General features: G+C 48.6%; 1 protein-coding gene across 1 annotated transcript in view; it reads left to right on the top strand.

The window, feature by feature from the left end:
* The window catches only part of SKIC2 (SKI2 subunit of superkiller complex), a 54,382-nt gene that overhangs the window by 17,330 nt on the left and 20,381 nt on the right, over positions 1 to 16,671 (top strand). The window contains exons 14-18 of the mRNA XM_079958260.1: positions 780 to 926; positions 2,084 to 2,183; positions 3,521 to 3,733; positions 13,363 to 13,473; positions 16,068 to 16,179. Of these exons, the coding sequence (XP_079814386.1) occupies positions 780 to 926; positions 2,084 to 2,183; positions 3,521 to 3,733; positions 13,363 to 13,473; positions 16,068 to 16,179 (683 nt within the window). The remainder of the gene's footprint in view (positions 1 to 779; positions 927 to 2,083; positions 2,184 to 3,520; positions 3,734 to 13,362; positions 13,474 to 16,067; positions 16,180 to 16,671) is intronic.

Genomic DNA, 16,671 nt, shown 5'->3' with positions numbered 1-16,671 from the left:
CGCAGGAGGAGAAAGGAAAAAGAAAGAGGGGGAGGGAATCAAATTGGCTCCAAGCCAAAGGCCAGGTGGAACAACTCTGTCTTACAGACCCTGCAGAAAGAAATCAGATCCTGTAGGGCCCTGGTCTCATGAGGCAGAGTGTTCCACCAGGCCAGAGCCAGTGTTGAAAAGGCCCTGGCTCTGGTTGAAGCTAATCTAACTTCCTTAGGGCCTGGGACCTCTAGGGTGTTGCTATTTATGGACCTTAAGGTCCTCCGTGGGGCATACTGGGAGAGGCGGTCCTGTAGGTATGAGGGTCCTAGGCCGTGAAGGACTTTAAAGGTCAAAAGCAGCACCTTAAATCTGACCCTGTACCGGGAGCCAGTGCAGTTTGAAAAGCACTGGGTGAATATGCTCCCATGGCAGAGACCCCGTGAGGAGCCTCGCTGCAGCATTCTGCACCTGCTGGAGTTTCTGGGACAGCTCTTGCTTGCCTTGTTTGCCTGTATGGAAGACAGAGAGGGGTGTCTGTGAGCACATCTAGAAGCCAGCTGATTGTACATATGCAAAATTTGCATTTGTTGCCCCGCCCACTTTGGCTCCTGGCCCCGCCCACCCCTGGCTTGCCTGTCTCCCATTGGAAGGTGGCCCAGAAGGGATAAAGAAGGGCTCCTCCCCCTTGCAGTACCATCATGTCTATCATGCCAGCATCTGCCGTGTAGAGGTGTGCCATGGGTGAGCTGGGGGAAACGGGAGAGTCTGCAAGCAGGAAGCCTGCAACTCGGCCATGCTCTTTGCAGGAGGATCAAGAGGAAGAAAATCTACGTGATCAGCACCCTGAAGCGCCCCGTCCCGCTGGAACATTACCTGTACACAGGCAACAGCCAGAAAACGCAGAATGAGCTCTTCCTGCTGGTCGACGCCCGCGGCACGTTCCTGACCAAGGGGTGAGGGCTGAAGCACTGGCAGAGTGTCTCGGTGGCTGGTGGGAAGCCAAATGGCAGCCTTGGTGGCCAAAAGTGTAATAAGCCCAATAACTGCACTTTAATGGTACCCCAGATCTTGTCTCCAGAAGCAGCTCACTTAGTCCATCTAAATGGCAGGGGCGTGGCCTTGTAAAACAATTAGGGCAGGGCAGGGAAGCCGGTTTGGCCGACGGTTGAGGATGATGGGAGTTGTAGTCCAGGAAGGTCAGGAGGGCATGGCATTGGCTACCGCTGGCATAAGGTTGGCTTGCGAACTATGCCTTAGGTTTACTCCAACCCCAGCCCAAGACACTCTCTTCCTGCCTGAGACAAGCCGAAAATGGCACCCTTTCCTCCTTTTTTCTCTTTTTTTACTTGTAGTCCGTGGAATAATGTCTTATCCACCCTTTGCTTACGTACATAAAGTGAGAAATATAATAAATAATAATAACAATAATGGATCAGACAAATAGTTCAGCTTCTTACTGTCCTGCCAGATCCCTATTGGTATCTTGGAAGCAGGACCTGAGCAGAAAAGCCGCTTTCCCTGCTTGCGAGTCCCAACAACTCTGGTATTCTACCCGTGATGCTGGCTTTTGATATATAGCCATCATGACCAGTAGCTATTGGTAGCTGAGGCTGCTCTCCATTAATTTGTCCAAAACCCCTAAACTTGGTGTGCTTTATGAATGAATCCTTCCTTTGGCTGGCCGGAACCCTCCGTGGGGCCGGCCCTGCCTGTAGGCCGAGTGAAGCAGTTGCCTCAGGCGGCAGATGCTCAGGGATGGTTGGGGGAATGGTGGCATCAGAAGGGCAGAGATGGCATGTGCCATTCACAGCCTGCCCTGAGTGAACTTGCTCCCCATGGACGTGGCGGGGCGAGGGGTGCTGTCCTGTTGCCAGTATTGAAGTAAGATTCAGCTGCCGGTTTAGCTATGGAACTGGGAGCGGCGGCCATCTTGTCCTTTGCCTCAGGCAGAAAAAAAGTTGACCGTTCAATGCTCAGCTCCACTAGATGTCTTGGAGTATTTCTGAGAGAAAAAAACCTCTGCCCCCTTTCCCCTGCACCATGAGTAACTTTATACTCCTTGGTCGTGTTTCCTCTCGCCCCTTTCTCCCCGTCCAAACAAATCCTCCAGGTATTACGATGCTGTGGATGCCAAGAAGGAGCGAGCCAGCAAGCATTCCCAGACCTTCGGGGCCAAGCAGCCTATGCACCCAGGGGCTGGGGCAGGCCAGGTACGCTGGGCCAGGTTCATCGCGGACCTGGGAGGGAGGAAGTTTGATGCTCCCCCCCCCCGGCATCAATAATTGCATAAAATGACCCAGTGCTGCTATGTGTTGTAACGGGAACGGCAATGGAGAATGGGTTCATTAGGACCTAATGTCACCACTTCTCCTTTGGCGTAGCTTTTTTTTTTTAAAAAAATGGTTTATCGCTGGTATCTTACTCCCACCAAACTAGCAAAAATGTATAGGACGAGTAGCAAAATTCGTTGGAAATGAAAGAAAAGGACGGTGATTTTTACCACATGTGGTGGACATGTGACAAAATGAAAGAGTCTTGGGAATTGATCTATAATGAATTTTAAAAGATGTTTAAATATACTTTCCCAAAAAAGCCTGAAGAACTACTGCTAGGTTTGATAGGAGAGGATATTAAGAAGACGGACCAAAGATTATACAGTGGTGCCTCGCAAGACGAAAAGAATCCGTTCCACGATTCTCTTTGTCTAGCGGTTTTTTCGTCTTGCGAAGCAAGCCCATTGACGGCTTAGCGGATTAGCGCTATTAGCGGCTTTTAGCGGCTTTTAGCGGCTTTTAGCGGCTTATCGGCTTAGCAGATCAGCTGATAAGCGGTTTAGCGGCTTAGAAAAAGGGGGGGGGGAAAACCCACAGGAACTTGCAAGACATTTTCGTCTTGCGAAGCAAGCCCATAGGAAAATTCGTTTTGCGAAGCGCCTCCAAAACGGAAAACCCTTTCGTCTAGCGGGTTTTCCGTATTGCGAGGCGTTCGTCTTGCGGGGCACCACTGTATATGTATGCTACAACAGCAGCCAGAGTTCTGATAGCCCAAAAGTGGAAAACACAGGAGATACCGACTGAAAAGGAGTGGCAGACAAAGTTGGTCAAGTACACGGAACTAGCAAAACTGACACATAGGATTCGCAGGCAGGAGGAGACAAAGTACCAAAAAGAATGGAGTAAATTTATGGTCTATATAAGTGAGAACTGTAGAAATTTGAAGATGTTAGCAGGACTGAAATAAATCTTATGTCATGGTTTAGTTTTTTACTAATGAAACTGTGAATTAAAGATTGGAATAAGAAAACCTGTGGAAGGGAAGGAGGGAAGTCAGTGGCTCTATGGAGCACAAAGTAAGATACATGTAAAAAGACTTGATATTTTTGTTTGTTGGTGTTGGTGTATTTAAAATGAAAAGTTAATAAAAAGCATTTTTTTTAAAAAAAATAAAGATAGGTGAGTGTGGCCATGGTAGCGGAGGCTGATGGGACTTGTAGTCCAGGATGCCAGCCTAGGCCCCAAGCCAAGTTGACCTGTGGCGTTCTCCTCAGGACAAGAACATCTGGCTCTCCCTTATCGACACGCTGCGCAAGAAGGACCAGCTGCCCGTGGTGGCCTTCACCTTCTCCCGCAACCGCTGCGACGACAACGCCTCCATGCTCACCACCGTCAACCTGACCACCACGAACGAGAAGAGCGAGATCCATGTCTTCTTCCAGAAGTGCATCTCCCGCCTGAAGGGCACAGACCGCCAGCTGCCTCAGGTCAGAGAGTGGGGCAGCCAGTGGTTGGCTTTGCGGCGAGGCCCACAGGGCGCTGGGCCTCTTGGCATGAAGGGGTCTCTTCAGTTTTAGGGTTGCTGAGGGGAACCAGGCCTCAAAACAGCTTTGCTGCCCAGGGAGGAAAAGCCGTGCCTTGGAACAACTTGACTGCTAGATAATGGCTTCAGTAGTATTTATTCATCGCCTTCCACATATGTCCCAAGGAGTTGTAGAATACAGTTGTACCTCAGGTTACATATGCTTCAGGTTACATACTGTCAGGGAACTGCCATCGGAAGGACAGGTGGTGAGAAGGCTTCAGGAGAATAGGAGAGACACTTCTTCAGCAGAAGAGGGAACCAGTAGGGGGAGTGCGGGAGCTCCAAAGGAAAGGGAGTCGGAGGGGAGGCTCTGGGATACTTCCAGTGAGAACAGTGAGGAGGTATCAGGACAGCCTTTAAGGACCCCCACCCCCCGCCGGAAACTGTCACGCAGGGAATCCAGGAGGCGCATGTCCGTGAAACAGCTTTTATGTTGGAAACGTTTCCGCAAACGCCCACTGTCAGATTCTACCAGCGACTGACGGAGCCATGCTGAAGGGCTCCGCTCAAGGCAGGGCTTCACTACACTGAGTGAGCTCTGAGGGATCCAGCTTCAACGCACAAGCAGCTCATTATCCCACCACAGCAATCTGACAGTCCCTGAAAGCAGCTTGTGCAAAGAGAGGCATCATGAGCAACCCAGCCGGAGCCGGAGATGGGGGAGCAGCTGCAGCCGGTCCTAGCCTGGAAGAAAGGTACAGGATGTTGGAGGTACAGTTAGCTCTGCAAACGGCGAGGCTGGAGGAGAGGAGGGCTCATGATGCAGAAAAGGGGAAAGCCGCCCAGCTCTCGAGGAAAGTGCCTGGACTGGTGCAGAAGTTTGGGGGTGATCCTAGGAATTATCAAGCCTTCAGGACAGAGATGCAATATGCCTTCAATCTGCAGTTTGATGATTTTCCTCATGAGGAATCGAGGGTTGCTTATGTGATTGGCCATCTCGAAGGCGGGGCAAAACATTGGGTGAGGCCACTAATGGCAGCCAATAATGAAGCCCTAAGGGACACAAGGAAGTTTTTTCGCGCCATGGATCTGATGTTTTCCAGCGAGATTGAGCAGGGAGTGGCGCGCAGGCAGTTAATGGCGTGTAAACAAGGGAACCGATCTGTCCGTGAGTACTGGACTGAGTTCACCATGTTGATCCATAAATTAGGTTGGGATTTGTCAGCGGAACCGATACAAATGCTGTTCGAAGAAGGACTATCTTCGGCAGTGAAAGACGAACTTTCCCGGGGGCCCAGGGCGGAGTCTATGGACCATCTGACTAAATCAGCGCTGGCCATAGGATCACGCCAGGAGGCCAGAGCCTTGGAGAAGCGGGAAGGGAAAGGGGAGCGTTGGAGGGATTTCCGCATTCCAGAGATGCCAGAGCAGCCTTCTCTGCCAGCAGAGCCGATGGAAATCGGAACAGCGCGCGCGCGCGCAATTTCAAACCCCAGTGAAGGGCGGAAGAAGGAGGGAAAAGGCGCCAAGAAATGCTTTCTCTGCCAACAGCCAGGTCACTTTGCCAGAGTTTGTCCGCAAAGAAAGGAATGGCAAGGAATGGCGGGAGCTGTTGGGGAGGAGGGAGAAGGAGCTAAGGAGCAAGTAAAAGCCAACGCCTGGCTGCCACCGATGGGGCACAGCAGCCAGGCCAAGGAACAGTAAATGTGCCCACGCCAGAACCCCCAAGACCAGCTCTTGTAATAGAGGTATTGCTGGAGCTGGCAAACGGACACCCACTAAAAGTGAAGGCGCTATTGGACTCAGGCAGCTCCTGCAACTTTATGAGTAAGGAGTTTGCAGCCGCACATCAGATACAGACCATTCCTTTAAAAAATCCCCTGCAGGTGACCACGATTGATGGGAGGGCGCTGTTGGGGGGAGAAGTAGACCAGCAGACTGTCCCCATGACAATGAGGGTGGCAAGACACACGGAACGGATAGCGTTTAATATAGCCACGTTGGGAGGAGCGCCCATCATTTTGGGGATGAGCTGGCTAGCGCTGCATGATCCGCTTGTGGGATGGCATCAGAGAGTGGTTTCCTTTGGGTCAGCACATTGTATGGGACACTGCACAGAAAAAGGGGGCCAAGTAGGCACTCAGGCCACGTTAGCAAAGATAGAAGCAATGGATCAAGGTAGGGTACCACGACAATATGCAGATTTTGCCGACGTCTTCAGCGAAAGGGAAGCAGATAAACTACCCCCGCACAGAGCCTTTGACTGCCAAATCAACTTACTCCCAGGAGCGCAATTGCCAGTGGGCAAGGTGTATGCAATGTCTGACAGGGAGATGCAGGAGCTAAGGGAGTTTATTGACAAAAACCTCAAGCGTGGGTTCATCAGGGAGTCACGAGCGGTGGGGGGTAGCCCAGTGTTCTTTGTGGACAAAAAAAACTCGGACAAACCGAGATTAATTGTGGATTTCCGGGCCCTAAACGCGGTGTCCGAACCCGTGACTTTCCCTATGCCCAGAATCGATGACATTCTGACCCGGGTGAGAAAAGGGAAGATTTTTACCAAGCTGGACCTGAGGGGGGCGTATAACCTGATACGTATGAGAAAGGGAGATGAGTGGAAAACCACTATGTTCACCCCCTTGGGGGCATTTGAGTACTGCGTTATGCCTTTCGGCCTCCAGGCGGGATCAGCAGTATTTCAATCATTCATGAATCACGTACTAGGACCATTGCTGTACAAGAACTGCGCTGCGTTCTTGGACGATGTACTGGTGTACTCAGAGGATGAAGAGCAGCATGTGCGAGATGTACGAGAGGTACTGAGCAAACTGCAAGTAAACCAGCTGTGGGTGAAACTGGAGAAGTGTCAGTTTCACACCAGGGAGGTGGAATTCCTTGGGTACCGGTTGTCGGACAAGGGGCTGGCCATGGATCCTAGCAAGGTGCAAGCGGTGCTGGAATGGAGGCCACCGAAAACTAAGAAAGATGTGCAGAGGTTTTTGGGGTTCGGAAACTTCTATCGGAAGTTCATCAAGAACTTCGCCCATTTAACAGCCCCCATCACGGATTGTCTCAGCAGTAAGAAGAAATTTGTCTGGACGGAAGAAGCGCAGCGAGCTTTCGAAAGTTTAAAGAGGGCGTTTGCTTCGGAAGAACAACTCTTACACGTGGATCTGCAGCAGCCGATGAGGGTGGAAACCGACGCGTCTGACAGAGCGGTGGGCGCCGTGCTCCTGCAGCCAGGAGCGAATACGTCGGAATGGAGACCGTGTGCCTTCTTCTCGAGGAAATTGAACAAGTCTGAGAGGAATTATACAGTGTACGACAGAGAATTACTCGCCGTCCACGGAGCGTTCAAGAGATGGAGACACCTGTTGATTGGGGCGCAACACAAGGTTCAAGTGCGGACAGACCACAAAAATCTAGAATACTGGAGAACAGCCCGAGTATTGAACCAGAGACAAGTAAGATGGGCGCAAGAGTTCTCCAAGTTCAATTTTGAAATTCGCTACGTGCCAGGGGCTGAGAATGTCAGGGCGGACGCTCTCTCCAGAAAACCTGAGTACTTGGAGGGGGAAGGAGGGGCGGAAGAAAGACATATCATCTCAGAGGACCACTGGGTTTGTGGGGCGGCATTGGTGGGGCAAAGAGAACTGGTAGAGGGTATTGAAAACGATGAATATGCCCAAGAAAAACTTAGGGAACTCAGGGAGACAGGTGAGAACGCAGGGGGGTTTGAGGAAAAGAACGGAAAACTATATTACAAAGGGGCGCTCTACATACCAGATGGGGAGCTAAGAGGGCGGGTGCTTAAACAGTTGCATGACAGCCCCACGGCGGGGCACTTCGGGCAGCACAAGACCATGTGGTTGGTTACCAGGGAGTTTTGGTGGCCCAAGGTGCGGGAAGACGTGCGGGAGTATGTCAGGGGATGCGACAGGTGCCAAAGAGCAAAGGGAGAGAGGTTGGCGCCAGCAGGGTTATTAGAACCCTTACCCACCCCAGAAAGGCCATGGGAGATGGTATCCATAGACTTCATGACCGATCTACCGAGATCCAAAGGGAAAACCACGGTCATGGTGGTGGTAGATCTACTAACTAAGATGTGCCACTTTATAGCTTGTTCACATGCAGTGACAGCGGAAGAAACCGCAAGGTTGTTTGTGGAGCACATTTTTAGGTTGCATGGCGCCCCCTTGAGGGTTTTGAGCGACAGAGGAAAACAATTTACTTCTAGGTTCTGGAGGAAACTAATGAGCATGTTGCATGTGGAGGTAAGTTTTTCCACCGCCAGGCACCCAGAAACAAATGGGCAAGCAGAAAGGGCAAACGGGGTTTTGCAACAATATCTGAGGTGTTATGTAAAGGACAGAGAAACTGATTGGGTAGACTGGTTACCTCTGGCAGAATTTGCCTACAACAACGCGGAGAACGTGTCCACAGGGATGAGTCCCTTTCTAGCCAATTATGGGTGTCATCCTCGGGCGTTTCCAGGAGAGGGCGGGGAAAGGTGGAGTGTACCTGCAGCGGAAAATTTTGTTGAAGAGATGGAAGCGATCCACCGTCAGCTCCAACTCAACTTAGAGAAAGCCAAAGAAGAATATAAGAAGCAAGCAGACAGAAATAGGAGGGAAGGCGAAACCATAAGGGTGGGTAACCGGGTGTGGCTATCCACCCAAGGACTGCCGTTCAAGGGAGGGTGTAAGAAATTGAGACCCAAACGGTTGGGACCCTTTGAGGTCATACAGCAGGTCAACCCAGTAGCATTCAAACTCCGATTGCCCAGTCACATGAAATTGCACCCAGTATTTCACAGGTCATTACTGTCGCCGTACAGAGAGGGATGTGAGTGGGGGGAACATGAGAGGGAGGTCACCCGGACACCCGTCATAGAAGAGAGAGAACGCAACAGGGATGTGGCAGGGATCATTGATTCCAGGTGGAAGGGGAATCAGGTGGAATACTTGGTAGAATGGGAGGGGGAGGAAGAGTCAGAAAACACATGGGTACCGGCAGAGGAAGTCAAAGACGAGATTTTAATAGAAACGTTTCATCGGCGTTTCCCTAGGAAACCACAACCAGTGGCAAGATTTAGGAGGGAACACTTCGGGACTACAGATGAGGAAGGGGAGTTTGAAGGGTTCCCAGAGTCGGGAGTGGAGGTGGAAACAGATTCCGACGAAGGAGAGGAAGAGGGGGAAAGAGACGGAAGGCCGTGGTTAGAAGTGTTTGAAACCTCGGAGGATGAGGGGAGTTCCTTCCAGGGATTTCCGTCCTCGCCGCCAGTAAGAGAAGAGGCGGGAGGGGGTGAAGGGGGCCCTGGGGGGGAGGTGGATGTCAGGGAACTGCCATCGGAAGGACAGGTGGTGAGAAGGCTTCAGGAGAATAGGAGAGACACTTCTTCAGCAGAAGAGGGAACCAGTAGGGGGAGTGCGGGAGCTCCAAAGGAAAGGGAGTCGGAGGGGAGGCTCTGGGATACTTCCAGTGAGAACAGTGAGGAGGTATCAGGACAGCCTTTAAGGACCCCCACCCCCCGCCGGAAACTGTCACGCAGGGAATCCAGGAGGCGCATGTCCGTGAAACAGCTTTTATGTTGGAAACGTTTCCGCAAACGCCCACTGTCAGATTCTACCAGCGACTGACGGAGCCATGCTGAAGGGCTCCGCTCAAGGCAGGGCTTCACTACACTGAGTGAGCTCTGAGGGATCCAGCTTCAACGCACAAGCAGCTCATTATCCCACCACACATACGCTTCAGGTTGCAGACTCCGCTAACCCAGAAATAGTGCTTCAGGTTAAGAACTTTGCTTCAGGATGAGAACAGAAATTGCGCAGTGGCAGCAGCGGGAGGCCCCATTAGCTAAAGTGGTGCTTCAGGTTAAGAACAGTTTCAGGTTAAGTACGGACCTCCAGAACGAATTAAGTACTTAACCTGAGGTACCACTGTATAGAATTTTAAAAAGCTGATTTCATATTGCTTCTTTGCCTTTTGACTAAGATCAAGGGTAGCGCCTGTTCTTATTAGTTTAATATCTGATATGTCATCTGAGGACTATACTGTACAGTGGTACCTTGGTTCTTGAACTTAATCCATTCTGAGAGTCCATTCAACACCCAAAATCGTTCGAAAACGATGGCATGGCTTCCGATTGGCTGCAGGAGCTTTCTGCACTCAATCAGAAGCTACAAAGCCACGTCGGACGTTTGGCCAACAACAGCACAAAAAGTAATGGGAAGTTGAGTTTAAAACACACACACACACACACACAAAATTGACACCTATGCCAGAGACCTATTGAGAAAGCTTGTTGGAATGAAAATGTCTTCTTTCCAGAAAATGCAGAAATTGAATGCCTGCTGTTATCTCAAGAGGCTGTCCTGTCTCATCATGACTGCAAGGCAGAGTAGAGCATTGTGGCCTCTTTGTGTTAAGTGGGAAAGGGACTGGGTGTGGAAAACATGGCTTGCAAGAGGTGGAGTAGATACCAGGAAGGAGGAAGAAAGAGACGGTGTACTTCAGGTTGCATCCAATTCAGTTCCTCTCAGGGTAGAGCCATTGAAATGAAAAAACCAAAGTGAGCCATAGCCCTTAATTTCATCGGGTCTTCTCTGAGTAGAACTAACATTGGAGACCACCCTTTGTCTTTGCCAGCGTGAGGCACGGGGTGTATTATTATTTTGTTAAGGGCTTTCTACGTTAGTACAGTGGTATATGCTCCATGATCACTGCAGATGGTGACAGCAGCCACGAAATTAAGAGACTCCTGCTTCTTGGGAGGAAAGCAGTGACAAACCTAGACAGCATCTTAAAACGCAGAGACAACACCTTACCAACAAAGGTCCATATAGTTAAAGCTATGGTTTCCCCAGTAGTGATGTATGGAAGTGAGAGCTGGACCATAAAGAAGGCTGATTGCCGAAGGATTGATGCTTTTGAATTCTGGTGCTGGAGGAGACTCTTGACAGTCCCATGGACTGCAAGAAGATCAAACCTCTCCATTCTGAAGGAAATCAGCCCTGAGTGCTCACTGGAAGGACAGATCCTGAAGCTGAGGCTCCAATACTTTGGCCACCTCATGAGAAGAGAAGACTCCCTGGAAAAGACCCTGATGTTGGGAAAGATGGAGGGCACAAGGAGAAGGGGACGACAGAAGACGAGATGGTTGGATAGTGTGTTTGAAGCTACAAACATGAGTCTGACCAAACTGCGGGAGGCAGTGGAGGACAGAAGTGCCTGGCGTGCTCTGGTCCATGGAGTCACAAAGAGTCGGACACAACTAAACGACTAAACAACAACAACAACACAATGTTACATTGGGTTACATACGCTTCAGGTTACAGACACTTCAGGTTACAGACTCCACTAACCCAGAAATAGTACGTCAGGTTAAGAACTTTGCTTCAGGATGAGAACAGAAATCGCACAGTGGCAGCGTGGGGCAGCGGGAGGCCCCATTAGCTAAAGTGGTACCTCAGGTTAAGAACAGTTTCAGGTTAAGAACAGACCTCCAGAACGAATTAAGTTCTTAACCCAAAGTACCACTGTACCAGCACCTTGGCCCAGTAGCAGATTGGCAGCAGATTGGAGTGGATTTCAACAGCCACCACTCCTCCAAGGCCTGGGTTAAGACTTCAAAATGGCCGCCACTCCCAAGTTGTCTCGCAAGCCTAAGCATCAACATGGCCACCAGAATTGTATAGATGTTATTTCCAAGGAGTTTCTTTTTTTTAAAAAAAAAAAAATATTTATTAAAAATTTTCCAGAATAAAAAGGAAAGATAGCAAGAAAGAAAGAAAAAACAAATATGATTTACACTTGGTTTCAGTGGCATCTTTCCCGGACTCCCCCCCCTCCCCCTCTTGTATTCCATTTCCCTTAAATTGATTCCACAGATTCTTACCCCAAATTTTAAAACCTTATTTGTAATTTTAAATAACTCATTTATTCCAAATTAATTTATCTTATTTATCTTAATGAACCATTTCTCCTTATATTTTATATAATTCCCTAAGATCGACCCCATTTCCCTTCCACGAATTCCCCTATTTTCAAACAACAAACATGAAAAAAGAAAAGAAAGAAATAATATATAATTTTACAGCCTTTGGATTCCAAATCTCCCCCCCCCCCCATTCCCCGGTTCCAATCCCCAAAGTTCATCCATTGTCTACTGCCAGCCTGGTGTATCCACGTCTATATCTCAACTCCACTTTGCCGTCTTTTGATAGCTTTTAATTTCAGAAAGTCCAATCTCGAAAAAACTCTCAGAAAAAGTCATTGTTCTTCCATCCAGACCTCTATGTTTAAGAGTCTAACTTAAATTCTATTTCTTGGTCCTTTTAAAGTCTGGATGTTCCAAATACTCCGGCTTCAAATTTGGTCCAGCTCTTATTCCTCAGGTTGCTTTTTCCTGTTCTGCTGCAGAAACCTTCTAATTCAGAAACTTCTTGTTCTCCACAGAGGCTTTTGTTATTCAGGAACATAACTTGCGTCAAGTCCCTTCCTTTCTTCAATAGATAAATCCATTGTCTCCTTTAGTATAGAAACCTCTGTAGACAAAATAATGCTTCGTTTTTGCAGCTTTCCCAAGAGATAACAGATCCTGCTCAAATTCATAGTATTTTTCCACTTGTTGCTACTGTTGCAATGTCCCAGCCTCCCTCTAGAGGGAATATGGTAACTTAATTTCTTTCAAAATCAGACCCAAAAGTCAAATAACTTGTTGCCTTTATTTCCAATAATTTATGTCCAAATTGTAACAAATCTAACCAGCAAAGCCATCGTAACAAAGTTCTCTTTTATTTTCCTGCTTTGACAGCTACTTTGACAGCTGTCAAAGTTTCTCTGTCTCTTCACCAGTCTCTCATAGCGGATCGTTCCCGGTTCCCGGGGGGGTTGCATTTTAGTTCCCACAAATCAGTCTTCTCCTCCAGCACAATTATTGTAATTTCCCTTCGTGAAGTTAAAATTTTTTTTCAGGTAAACAAGTTCATCTCTCGATCTTAGTTGTCAAATCCTTGCGTTGAGCCATCTACAACAGGGGGGGGCGGACTTCCTTTTTGCACTCCCCCCGCTCGCTCCAAATTCAAAGATCAAATTTCCCTTTTAAGTCCAATCAATTTACTCACGGGTTGTTCCTTTTAGTCCAAATCCGAAATTTTCAAAGAAGAAGTCGTTGCTCTCCGCCGAATGGTATGCAGGGGAAGCATTGGACTCACAGCACCACACCCCCCCCCCGTCACCCGCTCCGCAGCCTTTAAAAAGGCTCCTTCGCGGGTCGGGGGGGCGCAAACGGTGCCCGCCGAGTCACCAAGTCCATGGGCATCTCCGCCCATGGTTTTTGAGGGTCCCCGCGTCGCCGGCTCGGCAGGACCCGACCCCTACCCAGCCGACTCCCTCCGGAGCTCGGAGGGAGTCCGCCATTCGGCGATGGCGCCGACCCGGAAGTCTATTTCCAAGGAGTTTCTTGACAGCCTCTTTCAGTAGAGAAATCCAAGATGGTGATGAGCTTCCTGAAAGCAATTGGGAAGGGGCTGCCAGGCTTTGTCTTTTTTTAACAGCGTTTTAACAGCCCGGTTGCTATTCTTCCAGGTCCTTCATATGGTGGATCTCTTGAAGCGAGGCATTGGGGTTCATCACAGCGGCATCCTGCCCATCCTAAAGGAAGTGGTGGAGATGCTGTTCAGCAAAGGCCTTGTCAAGGTGAGTCCTCTGAGCTAATACTTTGGAGAGGTGCCGCCGTGTGGCTGTTAAGAGTGCTAGACTCAGACTGAGGTCACATCCGCACTATACTTTTAAAGCACTCTTACACCACTTTTAGCAGTCATGGCTTCCCCCAAAGAATCCCGGGAGCTGTAGTTTGCGGAGCGTGTGGCTCTGAGTGAGTCTCCCAACAACGCTCTGCACCCTTAACATTTCCCAGGATTCTTTGCGGGGAAGCCATGATGGTTTAAAGTGTGGATACTACCTGAAGTGGACGCAGGTTCCTCTTCCCACTTGGCCATGAGTGTCTCCACCCCCATCGTTCTGCTCGGTCACTGAGGTCCAGCTCCGAGAGCTTTATGGGGGTTCCTTCACTGCGAGAAGTGAGGTTACAGGGAACCAGGCAGAGGGCCTTCTTGGTGGTGGCGCCTGCCCTGTGGAACGCCCTCCCACCAGATGTCAAGGAAATAAACAACTATCTGACTTTTAGAAGACACCTGAAGGCAGCTCTGTATTGGGAATTTTTTAATGTCTGATGTTTTAAATATTCTGTTGGGAGCTGCCCAGAGTGGCTGGAGAAACCCAGCCAGATGGGTGGAATAATAATAATAATAATAATAATAATAATAATAATAATAATAATGATGATGATGATGATGATGATGCCCGAAAGGTGAGGATGAAAGGGGGGGGTGCCTCCTACATGCTACCTTGAGTTCTTTGCAGGCAAGGCAAGATGAAAATGTAAAAAAATAAAAATAAAAGAAACTGAACGGTTGGGGGTGGATGTGGATATTGCACCCCTCCCATTGCAAGAATCTCCTGACAATGTTTTCAGAAAGGAGGGGGCGGAATCTGCTCATCGCTTCTTCTGCTCCAGCCTGACTCTGTGGGAGTCGGAGTGTTATCTGTGTAGAGATAAGATGACTGCTTAAGCAACTGTAACACTCATGCAGTGAAATGATCAAACATCCGGCAATAAGGGACCATGGGAGAGGTTTTTCTCCAGCTAACTATCTGTCAGGTCTTCAGGTACCCAAATACAGATGGTCTTTTACCCTCGCCAGATTTAATGTTCTCCCTTCTGCCTTACTTCAGGGCAGTTTTGAGGGTAAACCATACACAGTAGGGGTCTGTCCTTGTGGCTCGTTGGAAGTTGAAACTGCTTCACATGTATTATTTACGTTGTCGTCTTTATGAGGATATACGTTTGACTTTTATTACACCGGTTTTGCAAAAGTCCAGGAAAGAATCGGAATACCATAGTTTAAAACTACTGCTAGAGGACGAGAATCCCAGGACTACATTAAATGTAGCTAAATTCTGTGCGTCTGCAATCAATCGCAGGAAGCAAGTGGTATCCCATAATGACCAAACCCCTAAATGTTAATTACAGGGGGCACGCTAACAATTAATTTTTAATTTTTATATTTAAATCCTTGTTATATTCATATTGTCTCTTGTATTTTTGATATTTTTTATCATCTGTGGTATTGTGTGTGTTGACGCTGGTCTGTGACCGTATTAATAAATTCAAAGCCATTCAACACTCATGCAGTCCAGTGTTTAGTTTCTAGCTTATTTTTTAGTTTGCAGTAGCTGTAAAAGAATAAAGAATTTATGCTTCAGAGCCGTCGTTCGTGTAGTTCATACTCTGCTGTGCTCTGCTGACACCTGGCTTGAGAGCAATACATGTGAAAAGGATCTAGGAGTCTTGGTTGACCACAAACTTGACATGAGCCAACAGTGTGACGCGGCAGCTAAAAAAGCCAATGCAATTCTGGGCTGCCTCAATAGGAGTATTGCATCTAGATCAAGGGAAGTAATAGTGCCACTGTATTCTGCTCTGGTCAGACCTCACCTGGAGTACTATGTCCAGTTCTGGGCACCACAGTTCAAGAAGGACACTGACAAACTGGAACGTGTCCAGAGGAGGGCAACCAAAATGGTCAAAGGCCTGGAAACGATGCCTTATGAGGAACGGCTAAGGGAGCTGGGAATGTTTAGCCTGGAGAAGAGGAGGTTAAGGGGTGATATGATAGCCATGTTCAAATATATAAAAGGATGTCACATAGAGGAGGGAGAAAGGTTGTTTTCTGCTGCTCCAGAGAAGCGGACACGGAGCAATGGTTCCAAACTATAAGAAAGAAGATTCCACCTAAACATTAGGAAGAACTTTCTGACAGTAAGAGCTGTTTGACAGTGGAATTTGCTGCCAAGGAGTGTGGTGGAGTCTCCTTCTTTGGAGGTCTTTAAGCAGAGGCTTGACAACCATACGTCAGGAGTGCTCTGATGGTGTTTCCTGCTTGGCAGGGGGTTGGACTCGATGGCCCTTGTGGTCTCTTCCAACTCTATGATTCTATGATTCTATGACTTTGGTGCTCACAGCTCTAAGTTGTGAGTCCGTTGCACTTAGACCTGCTTCTCTGCAGTGGAAGGCCTCTGGAAGTGCTTTCCCAGCTCGCCTGGCCAGTCAGGGCTGAAGAGTTTGAGGCCAGTTGTTGGCACCAGCTCAAAGCTGAAGCTGACAGTGGGCAGGGGACAAACATAAGGAGCAAGTTGACACCCATTTTTCTCCATTATTCTTGCTTCAGATCCTCTTCGCCACTGAGACTTTCGCCATGGGAGTGAACATGCCGGCAAGGACAGTGGTCTTTGATACGATCCGCAAACACGACGGCACAAACTTCCGGGATCTGGTGCCAGGTAACAGGGAAAGCGGAGGGAGAGCAGGCAACTTTCACACGCACCTGTTTTGCAGACCGCAATGTACCTCTCTGGCCTTAATGCTTGCTTTCCTTCCATATTTAATCATTTCCCTGCCCCCTGTTCCTCTGTGGGTTTTTCTACCCACATTTTATTCTCTAGCTTCTTAAAGAATTGTAGAGTTGGAAGGGACCCCAAGGGTCTTCTGATCCAACCCTCTGCAATGCAGAGCTCTCAACTGAAGCATCCAGGACAGCTGGCCACCCAGCCTCTGTTTGAAAACCTCCAGTGAAGGAGAGTTTCCAAGGGAGTCTGTTCCACTGTTGAACAAGCTCTTCTTCTTTCTTTTTTTTAAATCGTTTTTATTTATTTTCCAATAAAAAACATCCAGTTAATATCAATCCAATCATAATGCTCCAGTTAAAATAAAAAACTAAAATAAAAAAGACCAAATTATAGTCCAAATTATAATTATTATTTTTGGGGGGCTCC

The sequence above is a fragment of the Podarcis cretensis genome, assembly GCF_951804945.1.
Source record: "Podarcis cretensis genome assembly, chromosome: 2".
NCBI classification, from domain to species: Eukaryota; Metazoa; Chordata; class Lepidosauria; order Squamata; family Lacertidae; genus Podarcis; species Podarcis cretensis.
The sequence above is the reverse complement of the archived record's forward strand: the minus strand, read 5'-3'. Positions and strand labels throughout refer to the sequence as shown.